At 55.6% G+C, this 17,158-nt stretch overlaps 2 protein-coding genes across 2 annotated transcripts; one reads left to right on the top strand and one right to left on the bottom strand.

Moving 5' to 3' along the window:
* Positions 1-789: 789 nt before the first annotated feature.
* On the bottom strand, positions 790-7,569 carry HERPUD1 (homocysteine inducible ER protein with ubiquitin like domain 1). Its single transcript, XM_074152042.1, has 8 exons — positions 7,438-7,569; positions 6,502-6,579; positions 6,344-6,418; positions 5,105-5,226; positions 4,629-4,751; positions 3,687-4,034; positions 2,358-2,463; positions 790-1,758 (listed from the first exon to the last, which is right to left on the bottom strand). The coding sequence occupies exons 1-8, from the start codon at positions 7,567-7,569 to the stop codon at positions 1,591-1,593; spliced, it is 1,152 nt and encodes a 383-aa protein (XP_074008143.1). The 3' UTR covers positions 790-1,590.
* Positions 7,570-11,512: 3,943 nt separating this feature from the next.
* On the top strand, positions 11,513-16,469 carry PARD6A (par-6 family cell polarity regulator alpha). Its single transcript, XM_074152078.1, has 3 exons — positions 11,513-11,575; positions 12,689-12,911; positions 15,682-16,469. Exons 1-3 carry the CDS (start codon positions 11,513-11,515, stop codon positions 16,467-16,469), a joined length of 1,074 nt encoding a protein of 357 aa, XP_074008179.1.
* The last annotated feature ends 689 nt before the right edge of the window (positions 16,470-17,158 follow it).

The following is a 17,158-nucleotide window of genomic DNA, read 5'->3' as shown; positions in this document are numbered from 1 at the left end:
ACCAGTTCCAACCCCCCGCCCGTGAGCAGGGACACCTCCTCTCAAATTACTTCATTCTAAGTATTTACAGAAGACTTTATTGCTAAATTTTTACTGCTTTGTCCTACCCACCCTCCTCAGGTCTCTAACAAATTAAAGATATGGCAGACAAACTCCCAGGCAAGAGGCTTGGAAAGGAAATTGTTGTTCAAAGCCAAAAAAAACCCATCACTAATGTTAAACTTACTACTGCAGGTAGCGCCAACAAACCATGTCTAACCTCAGTCTGATCTGAAGTGACAACATCAAGCATTACCGGTTGGGCTGTGGCAACTGCTCATATCAACTCACACAATAGCCCTGATGAGACACTCCTAAACACACACATTTGCCAACTGCAGGTAGCACCAAGGAAAAGCATTACAAGTTTTGAGAGCAGCTGTGGTCCCCGCACACAGCACATTTCAAGCCAAGATAAATCCCCAAGCCAAGATTATGCATTGCAAAGCCACTGGGAGTCAAACCCAAGGGATCAAAAGCCAAACTGTCCAAACACCTGCAGAATTACCTGCCTCAAGATGTCCACAGTCTTTGTGCCAGCAGCTCAGTGAGCCACAAGCTCTAAAGGCACTTTAAATACAGGTTGCTGAAGAACACAGGCAAGGAGCTGAGCTAAGGCCCTGTGAGGATCTCTTCCCCTCATATCCCAAGGCATTTATCATGATTTTTCAATAAAAACAAGTTGAGAGCACATCCTGTGCTCTGCACAGGCAACCTTCCCATCGCTGAACAGTGCATACAGGTATGGATATAAATGCCTGCAAATTTTATTGGAATCAAAGCCCTTAACCAGATCACAAATTAAAGGGAACACAATGAAATAATACAAGAATTACCCTCAAGTGAGAATTCAAAGTTGAATAGAGACATTAGACTGCTTTAATTTTGCATCCAAAAGCAGTGAAGTTTACATCTTACATAAATTCTTGCTAGATAGAGCTGAACACATTTAACCCTTCTCCCATGATTGGGTGGGGAGTGGGGGAGGGGAAATTAAGCCTTGCCACTGAGGTAATTGCTTATCAAGAGGTCACTGTCTTACAGTCCTCACCTGTCCAACAAGGAAATTGCACCATACATCCTTCATAGGAAATTTTTAGACAGAAAATTTAAACTATTGTTGAAGCAATTTAACAATAGGTCTTTCCTAAAAATCTGCTAATGCATATATAGCAATTTTTTTTTTTTTTGAGATCCTACACTCAGTGTAATTTAAATAGCATTTGAAACATTCCAACAGGAATCACATTGCAAAGAAGCAATTTGCTTCTCTAACATTTTTGCACACCTGCTTAGAGCCTGTGCATTTAGAGCACAAGTTTACAAGGCCAAGTCTCTACACGGGTACCTAATAAACACTACAGAGTTCTTGGGAATGAGGGCAAACAGTCTCCAGGCTGTAATGACTTAAGGCTTCTTGCAGCTTCATTCGCCTGGGCAGTGAAAGCCAGAGGAAGTGCCACCCACTTTCACTCCTGGTTCAGAGTTGGCATCTGATGCGCTCACACAGACCAAATCCCACTGCAGTTTGGCAAGTAGACTGGTGACAAGTCAGTTGCGAGTCACTCCAGGACCTTCTGGAAGGAGGGATGCAAAGAAAGTCTTGAAAAAAACCCATGCTGTGCTCATGAATGAGGGGTTGGCCTGCTGCAGTTCTTGCAAAACTTGTCCCTCATCGGGAGGTGCCTCGGATTCATCTGCTCTGCGTGCATTTTCCCCCTGCCAAAATAAAGGGTATTTGGAAGTGAGATTATTGTAGAAATGAGTTAGAGGAATCAGGTGTCCAACAGCATGTTTTGTTACCCAAGTGTCACTGTCAGATATAAAAATTATCCCCAGACAACCACGGAGTTGAAAAAACAAGCTGCACCCTAGTGGTATTGGTTAACTCCTGTGGTATGTCCAAGAACACTGTTTAGGACAGACATGAAGCACCTCATCAGGTAAACAGTGTATGTATTCACAATTAAGAGATTTCCACTAATATCAGTCAGGAGCATCAGCTGGAAATGCAAGACTCCTAGTCCTCAAATCCTGTCACTCTGAACACTGCCTTCAGATACAGAACCTGTTCAGCCTGTGACAGGCCACTCTCCACCACAGCATCCTAAAGGCCAGAAACACCTAGAAGATGACATCCAGCCTGAGAGTTTGTAGAACAGAGGAGTTAGCTACAAAGGAGGAAGGAGGGTGGTAATTATTCCTCCATGGAAGATTGTTCTATAAACTTTCATCTGAAACTAAGTTTTTGCTCCTACATTTAATTAGTAAACTGAAAATAAAACTTCATGCTGACAGTTCAAATACCAAGACAGTACCTGTAAGTTATTGTTCTGGTCCTGGTTTACAGCTGCTTGAGGAGCAGCATTGCCTGGGAAGGGCTGAACTGGTCTCCGTCTAAAAGGAAGCCATCCAACGTGGTGCCTGGGGGAGCCAACAGATTTTTTTTTAGTATTGGTTAAAAACCAGTCCTTCCTGTTACCCCACCACAGTTCAAGTAACATCTTACTGTGCCAAGCTGCAGACAGTAAGTTCAGCACATAATGGTCCTTTCTGCCCTGACCCTGTAAGTACTTTCAAGGCCTCGAGTCAGCAGCAAACCACAAGGGAGAAGCATCTGCTCACATTCAAAATAAGCAGCATCACATCAGCTCTGTCTCTACTTAATCAGGGCTCAGCCTGCTGGAACCTGCTGCTACAGGCAGAGAGAGCTGAGACCTGCCTGTTTGCCAGGTTATGTGCATCCCAGGTAACTTCTGTCCTCACCCCAAAAAAGGGCACAACAAAGAACATGTGAAACTGCACTACCTTACCAAACATAACAGGCCATATAGACCTTCTTAGAAAGTCTATCTCTACAACACCTGCACCTTGTAACCCACAATATAAGCTGCTCAAAGTTACACTTTAGATTATCAATCATAAAATTTAAGGAGTTTTAATGAAGCAATTAACCTTTACTTTCCAAGTCTGCATAGAGGTCAGGAGAGCTGATCCAGTTTTAACTCCTAGACCCATCACCTACATCACTTGTTTCACTGGGTGATCAAAGAATTTGATCATCCCTCTCAGACAGGACACCTTGAGCACATCAACTGAGGACCCACTATCTTTATTGTGCTTCTGAGACTTAGCCTGAGTTTTCCCCCCTTAGAGAGGCTCAAAGGCAATCCAGGACACTGCATTCAGTTTAGCTTGGTCTGCTCTCCCCAGAGGCAACACAGTAGAAGAACCTGTGTAGGTACATGTCTTAAATGCAGGTGTGAGGCCCTCCTCCCAGGCTTCAAACAACTTGTTCCCCTGACAAGCAACTGTCCTTTACTTTATTGAGCCCACATCCGCTCTACCCTGCTGAGCTGCTGGGGCTTTACACTGAAAGCTACTTAAATTTCAAGTAGTTTTCTAAGAAGAAAGCAAGCCACACCAGCAGTATGAGTACAAACGCCACTATCACCCATTCTTCATTTAATTCAGTCATAGCCTATACTTATATTTTTGCTAAATACTGAGTTATATCAGGATAGAGTGGTTCACCCTTTCCAGGTACTAGAGTCATATGAAGCACAACCATCAGAAAGCTGACCACAGTCCAGCGCTTCAGTGAAACATTTCCCCAATACCACAGTAAATATTAACACCACACTTACAGATACATCAGCACAGTGCCACCCATAACCAGGAGGAATCTGCTGACACTGGAGTAGAAGTAGACAATGTTGACAAAAACATAGAACAGTGTTGCTGAGTAGAGCCAGTCCAACCAATCTCGATTGCCACCCTCCTCCTCTTCCTCCATGAGGGGACCCCCTTGGGCATTCATCCGCAAGTTCTGGTTGGCCACTGCATTACCCTGGGCAGCGGCGTTCTGGTTTCCAGGCTGATTTTGTGCAGGAAATGGGTCTGGGAGAGGAGCCGGGGGTGTCACTGGGGCCACTGGTATTTCCTGAGAACGCCGTGCATGGGAGGGGTTAGCAGGTGCAGCAGTAGAAGCCAAGCTGAAACCAAAGAACACAAAGTACAGAATAAGGCTTAGTCAAATCCTTTCACACTGAACAGGCACTGAAAATTTGTGTATGTGTACACATAGTACAGAGCAGATCAAACGCAAGTAGAAAGCATCAAGTTTAGAAGCTACAGAAGGGTTAAAAACAGGTTTCAATTCTACCCATGAAATAGTTGCATAGCGACTTCAGCAAGTCAAACCAGACACCTTCCACTTCATGAATGATAACTTTAATACCTAGCAAATAAATTTTTTAGAGCAATCTAAAGGTAGTCCAGAAGGCTGCTACAAGTCTCAGCTTTCCCTTGGTCACTGATTTCCCGACAGTGCTACAGAAAAATGGTGAAGAGCCAAGGCTCATCAGCAGGATTACATTTACTCTACAGACTCCTGCCCTCCCACTCAAAGTGCAAGATTCAAAACCACTGGCCTGAACAGTAAACCAAGCACCGTATGACAGTTGGAGGTACATTCCTACACTATTCTGCACAAGTTATGAAGAAAGTCTTCCAACCACCATCAAGAGAGAAAGAAGCTATTTCCTTGTACTACAGTTTCTACTGGTAGCTTTGGACAGAAGACTTACTATTGCATGTAATACTGTCTTGCATAAATCTGCTGAAGCCAGGACATCTGAAGCATGCTGTAGGTCGTATAAGCAGAGAAGCCAGGAGCCACACTTTGGAAGGGATGCCGAGTCGTTTCCAGCCTTGGTCAAAATTTGAACACATTAATTAACAAATACAGGACAAACTGCAGGAGTCATTTATTGCAGGACAATGTAAATAGCTTTTGCCATTTTGTACATCCAAATGTAAAATTAACTCTTCCTTCTAAAATATTAAGAACATCTCTTTGCCCACATGAATAAAGGGAAGATTTTCAACTAACAGAGCAGTGCATTTTCCTTCAGCTTCTTCCATACCCACTAAAGCTTTTACATATAGCATCATCTTTGGCCCATGTTCTATGGGTTTAGGACAATGTGTGGCATAGGGAGCTGGCATCCAACAAAACCAATATTTTAAAAATCTTAGTGATCTATGTAAAAATTGTATTTACCTGTTACTGGCTTCTGCTGATGACTGGCCACCAGAAGGGCATCTCAGTCTTTCACCACTTGAGGAAGATACAGACAGTTCTTGACTAGCTTCTGACAATAACTTTGGCTGATCAGCTTTCACCTGGGGACAGCAATACAGTTAGCAAGCATTATTCAGGACACTGTACAAGCAGGTTACACTACACTGAACAGGTTCTTATTTTACAAGATGCTACGTGGTTCATATACTTTGTCCTGCACAGTACCTCTGGCACTGCCACAGAGGTGACACTGCTCTTGGGCACCATGCCACAACAACCTCCATCAGTATTTTAGTGCTCCTTAAAAAATGACTGGCATGTAAAACTGATTTGATGTCACCCTTCTTTCACCAGATCTACACCTTTATTAATTTTTATGCATGCATCCAGGTCCCATCTAGTTATAAAAATGTAATCAGAAGGAACAGAGGGAACTGTACTCAAGACAGTTTGACTTTTTAGCTATGGTAAGTCTGTACACACATACACGAGCTGCTGTAAAGAGAAGTCAAGACCTGTTCTGTGGCGATACATCAGTATGATATCCAGACCAAAGCTGGCTCATGTCTAGCAACCACCAGACACAGACAGGATAAGCTCAAATTGAGTATTATGGGCAATGTAAACACACCTCCAGATACATTAGCACATCCACTTGAAAGTCAAAATTGGTTTTGGCCATTTGCACTTAAGACCAGCAAGTACTCAGTCCAAGCACTAAGGCTCATCTTTGACTTCTTCTCTACAGGCTGAGTCATTAATGAGCAGTTAAAATGTCTTCAGCTAACAGCCTTCTTCCTTCCCCGCACACACACCCCAGAACCACTTCCACTCTCTAATTACAATGTTTTCCACCCACAAGCACAGCCTCTGTCTGAGAGAGCCTGGGACACAACAAGGTCACATTCTATTTAATAAAACTGAATTTACCAGAAAGCATTTCTCCTTTGAGCAGTGTGTTACAACTGGATTATAGTTTTGATATTTCTTAACAGAAGTCACAAGAACCTTTACTAATGAACCACAGAGCCGATTTTTTAATCGGCTTAATCCAAATACATTCTCACATTCCTAACCAAATTATTACAAAGTAATACTGCCATTGCACCAGTAAGAAAAAGCTGCAGTATCAGTGAACTTTAAAATAGCCATTCGATACTTCCCGTTTTCAGTCATGACCCCAAGTTTCAGAGTAGTATGTTAACTTAGTCTAAGTACCTCCGCACTGGTTTCTTGCACACTTGCAGGAGTCTTGACATTGTATACCAAATGAAGAGCATGCAATTCCCCGTGCTAAAACATAAGGGTAGACACATTAAAAAAATATCACTTTTTGGATATATTTCAGCACAGCATAAAAGATTTTTTTTTTATACCTTTGGCAGTAATTCTCTCAGATAATGATGATCAAGCAGCAGCTTCCCAGAATAAATCAGCTTTTGGTCCTCTTCAGGCTTTGAAGAAAGAAAACAAACAATAGAATGACTTGCTCCATCAAGCATACAGAAACGTGAAGTGACACAACTCGCAGGCAGATGGAGAGAGACACACGTTAAGGTGCACATCTCAATTCAGCTAACGAGATCTGAGAACACTGAAGTGCAAGCTCACCGAGGCTGACATCGGCAGGAGGGTATAAAACGCTCCTTCGGCAAAGAACTTCGTTATACATTGTCTCTTTCACAGTCCGGAGAAAAACGTTTATGGTTCTCAGAGGTTTCAAGCAGCCCCTGATGCAGCCAGCGCTGGAGGTGGTGTCAAACCAACCCGCGACACCCCCCCACACCACCCCAGCGGCTCTTCCCGCACAGCCCGGCTGGAAGCCCGCTAGTTGCGGGGCGAGGAGAGCCGCCAAGCACCTCCTGCTGGAGCACCGCCTGCGGGGCGCAGCCACCGAGCCCCCGCGGTGCCACCTCACGGGACCCGCTGCTCGGGAGGGAGCCAAACTTCCGCGTTCCCACCGTGAAACATCTCTGAAGACCCGCTCACCTCGCTGGGCCCGGACCGGGGGAAAGAACTTCCAAAACACACCCCCAAAACGTGCCTCAGTCTACTCGCCACCCCCGCGGCGCGGTGGCCCACCCGCACTCCCCGGGCAGGGCCGTTAATGTTTAACGGCGGCCGAAGGAGAAGCCCGGCCAAGCCCCGATCCGGCCCCACCGCCCGCCGGGCGGCTGATGCAACCAGGTGCGGGGGGTGGAGGCGGCGGCGGCTCCGTCAGCGCCCCGACGAGCTGCACCGCCTCCCCCTCAGCGCCCCGACGGCGGCGGGAAGGGGCTGAGCGGCGGGCGCTGAGGGGGCCGTGCACTCACCGGTGCCCCGGGGACGAGACGGCGCAGCTCGGCCTTGAGGCGACGCACGGTCCATGCCGGGGCGGCGCGGAGGCGGAGGTCGGGGTGCCGCTGCGTGGGGCTACGGACGAGCAGGAACAGCGGCTCCTCCATGGCAGACGAGCGGCGACGACAGGCGCGCCCCACCGCCACCCACCCTTTTATAGGCGGCCGCCGCGCCCCGCCCTGCCGCAGGGCCGCGGTGGCTTCAGCCGATTGGCCGCGGCGGGAGCGGAGGCGGGAGCTGCGACGTGGGCCAACGGGACGGAGCCCCGCGTGCGGCGCCACGGGAGGCCTCCGCGGCAGGCGGAGGCCTGATTGGGCGGTGCCGCTGAGGGGGCGGGACTCCAGCGCCCGTCGCAGCGTCACTATGGCGACCGTTATCCGGGCTGGGGCCGTGGCGGCCATTGCGGGGCGGCGGGGCTAGTCCCGCTGTCCTCCCCGGCGCCAGGCCCCTGACCTCCCTCCATCTTCCCCGGTGGCGGCCGGGCCTGCTCCGCCCGCGGGCCCCGCAGGCAGCGGGGCGGCCTCACCGGGCCGCCGCGGCCGCCCGACGCCCCCCGGGCCGCGTTGGGCCTGAGGGAGCTGAGCCCACCCACCCGCCGGGCCGCAGCCCCACCGGGCCCGGCACCGAGCAGGGGGAGGGGACGCGTAAGCGGGCTTCTCCTTCACACATCCATTCTGCTACCTACCAGCCTGCTCCAGCCCACTTCGGCCCGCTCCAGCCTGGCTGCCCCGCTGCGATGGGACTCGGCGCCGTGGACCCTCGGGCCAAAGCCCCCCCACGCATCAGCTTCAGTAGCAACAACGGCTTTAGGGATCCCTGGTGTCACACTTCCCTTTCCCCATCACCTGCAGGAGCAGCACAGCTCCTTGTGGGGCCCCATGCGCACTGGATCCACAGCCTGGTCCAGGTGAAACGTCATCGCCTTTATTTGGCATATGGCCGTTGTACCACATCTGCGTAGCCACCTCTGCGGGTCTGTTTCTGACATTGTGGGGACAGGACACAACACGCTTCTGACGTGGAGTCAAAAGGAGTTCACAGGGGGAAATGTGGGGAAATGTGATAATTCAAGAAATTATCACTGTCTGATAATAAACTGTGAATAATGTGATAATTCAAGAAATTCAAGAAATTATCACTGACCAAAAAACCAAGCCCATAAAAATGTAGAACAGCAGCTTCTGAGTGCTTCTCCCCGTACTCATCTTCCTTTGAGATGTGATCCGGCACAGGGAAACCAGTGGCAGTGATCCTGATGCGCCAGGAGGGGGTTTTAGCGTGCTTTAAAACAGTATTGTAGGAATGTGAGAAATCAGTGCTATCTGTCGGCACCGTGTATTCAGTCTCTGTTACATTAGCTGCTCAGTATTCCTTGGCAGCCAGACCTGTTGCCCAAAGGCACAGATGAGTTCGCAGCCAGTAACAGATTTTGCAACCAGAAAAGACATTCTGCCATGGGAATGCGTCACCTCGCTGGTTCCTGGGGAAGAGCTGTGCCGCAGGGCACCGCTGCCTTGGGAGCCGGCAAAATAAAATCACAGAGAAATGAACCGAACCTACATCTGGTCCGATGGACCTTCTGCGGCTGCCAGGGCACATCCTCAGGAGGCTGGAGAATGCCGGGAGCCCGTTCCTGTGTCACATCCCACCCCACACCGAGCAGGGCGGCAGCAGGATTCGCTTCAGAGCTCCCCACGCGCCCTGCCTTCGGCTGTCCCCAGTAGGCTCAGTGCTCAGGTGGGCTTTCCCTCCCCAGCTGCAGCTCAGTCTCCACTGAGCCAAGGAGACGCTGACAGAGCTCTCTGCCCTTCTCACTTAGCCGTGGGGACCTGATCCCTGTCCTCCAGCTCCTGACAGTAGTGAAGGAGGGAGAGACAAACACCGTGTCTAAGGCTGTTGTTGCCGACGTCCCCCATTAAGGTCAGGATGACTTTGCCACTCTCTCGATGGCAGCCTTTGCTCAGATTGCCCAGAGGGCTCCTGTTGGTGGCAGGGATAGGGTAAAGCTGTGGAGATATCGGTAACAACCAGGTTCTTGGGCTCTGTGTGTGCATTTTGCTGGGACTCCCTGCGCTGTTGCTGGCCTGTGGAGCTGCAGTCGCAGTGCTGATCCTGCCTCGAGCTCGAACTCCTGCATTTCTCCCCCCTGTCACGGACAAGAGGGACAGAGCTCACTGGAGCTGCCCATCTGCTGCCCCAGCCATTCCTGGGAAAAACATCACTCATGGGAATGTGCTGGACAACATCCTCTGGACCCGGCTCTGAGCAGGGGCTGGAGGAGTGATCTCCCAAGGCGGCTGCCAGCCCAAATGTTCCTGTGATGCCAAACCTCAGCACCCTGCCTCCGAGTCGGGGGATACTAAGACCCCCGCAGAACCAGGTCCTTGCTGCCCTCACCCAAAGCAGCCAAGAGACTGGTGGACCTGAAGTCAGTGGACGCATCTGGACATTTGGCAGCACGTGCTCTGATCCCCAAAGCTGATTCAGAGCTCCTGGACCTAAGGCAAAACAAATACCTGCCCTGATACTGTCTGCTTAGCTTAGGTCTCACTCCATAGATGCCGATTCGGAGACACTTCGCAAAACAGAAGGCATGACCAGCATGTCACCCCCACTGTCCTGCTGAACAATTAGCTCTGACCAAAATTGGAGATGAAGGGCTGCAAGCTTCTTTTGTCACCTGGGCAAACATTAACCCTGGTGTAAATCAGGATTATCTCTCTGACCTCAACACAATTACTCTGTTTAAAAAAAAAAAAAACAAACACCTGGGAGGGGGGTAAGTTGCTGACGAGTCTCCAGCTCTGTGTGCAGTCGGGCTTGGTTTCACCGCGTGGCGATCTCTCGGCACAGCAGGAGCAGCTGGCGGAGAATTTGCCAGTGGGCGAGGAGGTGTCCTGTGGCCTTGCAGCCCCGCACTCCGCCTGCGCTCACCCAGCTGAGGTGACACAGGGCAAGGGCCAGCCAGGAGCCGTGGTCCAGCTGCCGTGGGGCTGGTGCTGCCGTGGTGCTGGGGTCTGATGCAACGTCATGTTGTCCAAAGGTTGCTCCATGGGCCGGGATAGGGCAAGGATCAGCGGATGGCATGATCCAGGCAAGCTGAGCCGATCCTCATTCAACATATCATTCAGTTAGTGTCCGGCTTTAAAAAGTGTTTCATGGTGTGGTTGTCGCGGCCCCTTCGGCCGGTGTGGCAGCTGCCTCCGTGCCGGCAAGCAAGACGTTGGTCTTGTTGAGACAGTGGGGCTGGCGACCCTGGAGCAGGCCGGGAGCTGAGCTGCCAGCGAGCTCTGCGGGGACAGGGCCACTCGCTCCTCTGTGCCTGGACAGAGCCAGTTGTGCCAGAGACACGTCCCCAAGGCACCCCCCATGGACACAGCCTGGCGGCACCCGAGGAGAGGTGTTCCTGGCTCGGGCACAGCGACGCCAGCCCTTTGGCCGGTGACCTCCAGCAGTTCCCCACCTTCTGCTCGCTCGTCCCACCGCCTGCTAACGCCACTCACCCCCCCGCCCAGCGACCCTCCCCGGCTCCCTCGCCGAGCTTCCCTGCCGGAGGCGGGGGAAGGCGGAAGGAAGGTGCAACTGGGGACGAGCGGTGGGGCCGGGTGTCACGGGCCAGGCCGAAATGGTCCCCTGATGCCCCGGTGGCCCGCCAGCCCTCTGCCGAAGGGACTCCCCCGGAGTAGCGGAGAATCCCGCCGGTGACACTCGTGGGGGCGCTGGCCCCACGTGGGAGCCCGGCGTCCCCGAATTGGGTCTAATTGTGCCACTGACGGGGTTCCCGGCGGCGGCGGGATGCCCGGGGTTACCGGGGGGGCGGGGGGGGGAGCGGGAGTCCCGCTGGCCCGGCCCCTCCCCCGTTGCCACGGCGACGTTGTCAGCAACCCTCCGGCCACGCCCCGCGCCCCGCCTGGGCCAATGGCGAGGCGGCGCCCGGCCTGCTGGCCGGTGACGTCATGGCCGGTGAAAATCCCCCGTGGCCGCGGGAGCGGCGCTGGCGGCGGCGCGGCCCCGTGGCCCGGCGCGGCCCGGCCCGGCCCGGCCCGCAGCATGGCCAAGCACCACCGCACGCCGCCGCGCTCCGCCGAGCCCGTCATCGAGGTCAAGAGTAAGGTAAGCGCCCGCCGGGCCGGGGCCGGTGCCGGTACCGCCGGGTCACGGCCGGCCGCGCCGGGCAGCACACGTGGGGCGGCGCTGCGCACCGGGGGGAGCCCGACCGGGCGGGCTGCTCCGCTCCCCTGCGCTGCGGCGGCGCTGCCCGCGGCCTCCTCGAGCCCGGCCGCGGCGTCCCGACACCCCGGGGTCCGCCGGGCCCGCTCGGCGCCACCGGCACCGGCCGTGGGAGCGTTGCCGGGGAGCGCTCGCCCGATGCGCGCCCTCGCCGGTGCGCGGTGCCGGTGTGCAGGACGGCCCCGCCGGGGCCAGTGTGCGGGGTGCGTGGTCATCCCCGGGTGCGCACCTCGCCCAGATGTGCGCTCGCCCAGATGTGCACGCTCGGCAGGGGCACGCACATCCCCGGCCGGGCTGTCAGCCAGATCTGCACCCCCAGCAAGGGACGAAACCCCTGCCGTGCGCCCAGGTGTGCGCACTCACGTGGCTGTGCCCTCGCCCATTTGTGCCCCCCCCCCAGCCTTGCACTCACCCAGATGTGCGCCCTCCCTTGCTGCATCCTTGCCCGGCTGTGCCCTTGCCTGCCCAGGGCCCCGCAGGGTGCACAGTGCCCTTCCCGGGGCGCACCGGCCACCGCCTGCCCCGGCATCAGCACGAGCCCCTCAGGCGGTGGGATCCCTGCAGCGTTCCTCAACCTGTTCCTAATCGGCTTCCCCTTTGTCGTGACTGGAGGAGGCAATAAGTGACGCTGCTGCTCACCAGGTGCTATGGCAGCACCCATGTCGAAGGGAAGCGCCTTCCAGCAGCTCGGTGCCCACCGTGGCTGGTGGTACGGCCAGAGGGTCCTTCCTCTGCTGCGCGGGCACCTCTCTGCCTCCTTGCTTCAGTTAGTGGGCAGGAGAAATCTCCACTCCTTTTATTTTGTTTTGGGGCCAGGTTATGGCCGATGCGCACTGCCACCTTGGTGCTGTTGGGGCTCTGGAGCCGGTGGTGCCCAGCTCTGCCTGCCCCAGGGCAGCTCTGTGCTGTGCCCTGCCTGCATTGGTCCTGCCAGCTGGAGCCAGCCCTGCCCAGCCTCACCCTCTTCCTCCTCTTCTTCCTCCTCCTCCTCCACAGTTTGATGCCGAATTTCGCCGCTTCGCTGTGAAGCGCTCCAGCGCAGGCAGCTTCCAGGACTTCTACCACCTGCTGCAGACAGTGCACCAGATCCCACGGGTGGATGTGCTCCTGGGCTACACGGACATCCATGGTGATCTCCTGCCCATCAACAACGATGACAACTACCACAAAGCTGTGTCCTCTGCCAACCCCCTCCTCAGGGTCATCATCCAGAAGAAGGGTAAGCGGGAGCTGGAGAAGGGCACTGGATCTGGAGAAGGGCATTGGATCCATCCTCCCCATCAAGGGAGATGAGCCACGTCCTGTGGTACCACTGGTTCCACGTTTGGGCTGTGCCAGCGGCAGCGGCAGCTGGTCACAATCCAGCCATCACAATGGTGGATAGATCTGGAGGTGGCAGCACCAGGAGGTACCAGAGCCCCGCCAGGGCAATGGCACCCACACGAGCTCTCCCCGGCAGCCCTTCCCTGTGGCAAAGGCACCCATCCCAGCCCGGCCCCACGCGCCCCAGCGAGCAAAGGCAAATCTTTGCGATTCACCCCTTTGAAGTCGCGTTTTCCAGCAAGGCTTGCGTGGGCTCCTGGAAAACACTGTGTTGCTCCTGTGAGCGCTCTGCCGGGAGCCCCGTGGGCTGCCTGCCCCGAGGCACCAGCAGCCATTCTTTTGGTAAAGCTCTTGGGGTGCCGAGTGCCACCGAGTTTTTGGCGGTGGGAGGAGGCTCATCTCCTCCTCGGCAGCCTGGGGCTTGCCCTGACCACAGCAGTGCATTCCTGGAGAGCAGCTTCCTCCTGCAGGAGCGCAAAATCACCGTGATAGCAGCATCCCAGTGAGGATGAAGGCCTCACATCCCGGGTATGTCTCCTCTTCACCGGGGAGATGGAGACGAGCACATCTTCTTCCACTTGGTTTAGCAGTACTGAGGCTTTCTCTTAAGTAGCACCATCAAGCAACAGTGCCCAAAGCTGGAGCCTGATCTAAAAGCCCCACTTTCCCCGACACGGTGACCAGAGCAACGCTGTGTTTCCAGCTCGTGTTAGTGGTACAAAGTCCCTGGGCAAGGGGTGATGCCGGTGGCTGGCTCTGGCCACTGTGCTGGTTTTCCTGGGCTCTCACATGGGGGTGATGCGGGATGCCCTGGACATATGTTTCCTCTGGGGCCACGCAGCATTAGTGCCAGCAGCAGCGATTCCAGGCAGCTGGCAGGAGGGAGCCAGAGCCCGTGGTGTGCTCCGGGGCTGCCGCTGCCGGCACCCAACCATTGCCTGTTCCTGGGCCAACAGCTTGACCTGCGTCACGGTGCAGGGAGCCGGGTGCGGGAGCATTGCTCCTGCTCCCAGAGCCACCTCTGCTGGTGGGAAAAGCCTGTGAGGGTCCAAGGGTGACCACGCTGAGCTGGCACGGTGCAGAGAGTGAGCAGCCGTGGCCTTGGAAACACGGGCAGCGTGATAAGGAGGGTGAGGAGACAGCACCGGCAAGCCCTGGCACCTGGCTGTGCCCACGGGAGAGGGGTCACGGGGCCGGCAGCATCATGGGAGGCGTGTGGAGAGGCCGGGAGCGAGCCCTGGGTGAGTCACAGCTGATTTAAAATGGATCCAGGTCATCCTGGGGCTGGGCTGTCGTCGAACCAGTCCAGGTCAGCGAGGAATGTGGCTGCAGAGCCGCTCTCACACGCTGGGCGTGGGGAGCTATGCACACACGTGTGTATGTCGGGGTGCACCCCTCAGTGGGCTCTGCAGAAGCCCATCCTGCTGCAGGGGCTCAAAAAGCAAAGGCTGCAGCTTGGTTCCTCTCCCTGCAGTCACCCCGTAGGGTGAAGCCATCCCCGTCAGGGACAGCGGTCCTGGCCCTTCTTAGCTGGCCCATGGGAAGGGGAGGGGAAAGCCCAGGACGTCCTTTGAACCACCAGCAGCCTTGTCCATGGGGTGCTGGACCTGCCTGGTCCAGTCGCTCCGCACCCCTCAGAGAGGAGCTGAAATAGCTGTGGGAAAGCCTCCACCACCCTTCCCCGAGCTAAAAATACGCCAGGCTGTGTGTGCAGGGAGATATTTATAACTCAGGAGCCCTGGCAGGCTGGCTCAGCTAGGGAGAAACCCCATGTCCCCTGGGCTTGGGGGCATCCCCAGCAGCCCTGTGGCTGGAGCAGGGTCCCGATCCTGATGGGGGGCACCATGGGGAATGTGCCAGCAATGCAGTGTCCAGATCTGGGCTCTCCTGTGGACAGGGATGGGAAGAAACCAAAGATGGTCCAGGGGATGCTCCCCAGCACCTTGTGCATGTGGTCAAAGAGGGGATGTGGCGGAGCTGGGCCCCATGGAGCAGCCCCATGTCAAGGAGGATGGAGTCAAACCCTGTGTGATGGTGCCAGATGGTGCAATAAGAGCCAGTGGCACAAATGACAGTTTGGGATGATCAGGGGCACCGGGGATGCTGCAGCGCTGGGATGGGTCTCCAGGAGGTGGGGAGTCTCAGTCCTTGGGGATGGCAGGGCTCTGCAAGACACAGCTGCGGCCATCCCCATCCCGTGCCAGTGATGGTCCTGCTCCAGCGGGGACAAGGGACCCTGGTGCTGTCTCACAGGGCTGGACTCTCTCTGGGGAGCGGACTGCCACCCCAGCACCGCCTTGTGCCAGTGTTGGGGACTTGGTCCCTCTCCCCTAACCCAAACTGGGGCACAGCCGTGGCTCCTGGGCCGTCAGGGATGGCAGCTCTAGTGTTAAACTGCAGAGTTTGGCTTAAAGTGTGATTAAGGCTGAATCACTGCCTGGATCCCACTAATCCTGGCCTCGTGTACACTGGGTAATCCCAGGAGATGGGCCTGGCAGAGACAGGCTGCAGGAAAAGCCGGGGTGATGCTTTGGGGAGGAAAAGCCGATGAGACCCATGAGCAGGAAGGACACTTCTGCTGGCTCCCCACACCTGGAGCCCAGGGCACGTGGCTGCATCCCTGGGCGGCTACAGTGCCTGACCCGTGTCCTCCTTGCTGCCTACAGCAGAGTCTGATGCCGGCGTCTTTGCCTCGAACTCCTTGCAGCGGAAGAAGAAGGGGCTGCTGCGCCCCGCGCACTACCGGGCCAAGCCTCACCTCCTCATCGGCATGCCCCAGGACTTCCGCCAGATCTCCTCCATCATTGATGTGGACATCCTGCCTGAGACCCACCGCCGTGTGCGGCTCCATAAGCACGGCTCTGACAAGCCCCTGGGTTTCTACATCCGCGATGGCGTCAGTGTGCGCGTGGCCCCGCAGGGTGTCGAGAAGGTGCCCGGCATATTCATCTCCCGCCTGGTGAAGGGCGGCTTGGCCGAGAGCACGGGGCTGCTCGCAGTGAGCGATGAGATCCTGGAGGTCAATGGCATCGATGTGGCCGGCAAGTCCCTGGACCAGGTGACGGACATGATGGTGGCCAACAGTCACAACCTCATCATCACCGTCAAGCCGGCCAACCAGCGCAACAACGTCATCCGCAGCAGCAAGGCCTCGGGCAGCTCAGGCATGTCCACGGACAGCACCCCCAGCCAGCAGACCCCCAGCCCGGCCTCACAGTACCTGAGCAACTACAGCACGGCTGAGAGCGATGAGGAGGGCGACCTGGTCATCGAGAGCGACAGTGCGCCCCACTACATCCCTGGGGGCTGCCCCAACGGGAGCGCTGCTGATGGACCCCTCCAGCGGAGCCTGTCCCCGCACAGCTCGCGGGGCTCCCTGCAGTCCCTTGGCAGCCACGACGGCAGCCCCGGCCGGGGCAGCGGGCGGGAGGATGGTACTCTCCTCACCCTATAGCTGTGGGGCCCTGTGGGCACCAGGGCAATGATGGGGCCGGTGTGGGGCTGCCCACCACCCTCGCCCACCACCCGTGTCCCTGGGAGCCCTGCTGTGGCACCCGCTCCCAGCAGGCACTACCCCTCCCAGCCCCCTTGCTTCCCATCCCCCTCCCTCCAAACAAGTGGGTTTTTTAAATTGTTTTATCAAAATATGCATCATCAATTAATATATTGCAATGGACAGTAAAACCTTTTCTAGAAAGCACCCCCCTTGTCCCTGGTTTGCGTCACCACGGGGGCTGGACCCCAATAGCCGTGGGGAACACTTCCCCCCCAGGACAGCAAACAGCCCCAGTGCCGTGGGAGAGGATGGGCATGATCCTCACCAGCCCCATCACACCATCCCATGTGCCACAGCCCATCCTGTTGTGGGCCAGCATGAGCTCCACGACCAACTCTGCAGGTGCCCTGGGAGAAGGGAGCACATTGGCCTCCATTGTGCCACCCGGGTGGGGACCCAGCCCTACGCGCGCAAGGCAGTGCCCAGCAGCTGAACCTCCCCAGGGCACACGTCACGGCTGCGCTGCTGAGGCCCACTGCCGGGAGGAACAGAGGGTTTGGGGGGGACACTGACACGTCCCTCCCCCTGTGTATCCTTGTCCCACGGCACACGTTCAGGCTATTTCGGGCAGTGAGCCTGGCACAGTG

The sequence above is a fragment of the Numenius arquata genome, chromosome 8, assembly GCF_964106895.1.
Source record: "Numenius arquata chromosome 8, bNumArq3.hap1.1, whole genome shotgun sequence".
In the NCBI taxonomy this organism is placed as follows: Eukaryota; Metazoa; Chordata; class Aves; order Charadriiformes; family Scolopacidae; genus Numenius; species Numenius arquata.
This window is presented reverse-complemented; position numbering and strand designations above follow the sequence as displayed.

Bases quoted from the DNA above. Each gene is read 5' to 3' on its own strand.
- HERPUD1 (XM_074152042.1), bottom strand. From the start codon at position 7,569: ATGGAGGAGCCGCTGTTCCTGCTCGTCCGTAGCCCCACGCAGCGGCAC. The intron at 4,035-4,628 runs GTAAGTCTTCTG...CTTTGGTTTCAG, and splicing joins AGACAGTATTACATGCAATA to CTTGGCTTCTACTGCTGCAC. The intron at 1,759-2,357 runs GTACTGTCTTGG...TTATTTTGGCAG, and splicing joins ACCAGAACAATAACTTACAG to GGGGAAAATGCACGCAGAGC.
- PARD6A (XM_074152078.1), top strand. From the start codon at position 11,513: ATGGCCAAGCACCACCGCACGCCGCCGCGCTCCGCCGAGCCCGTCATC. The intron at 11,576-12,688 runs GTAAGCGCCCGC...CCTCCTCCACAG, and splicing joins TCATCGAGGTCAAGAGTAAG to TTTGATGCCGAATTTCGCCG. The intron at 12,912-15,681 runs GTAAGCGGGAGC...TGCTGCCTACAG, and splicing joins GGTCATCATCCAGAAGAAGG to CAGAGTCTGATGCCGGCGTC.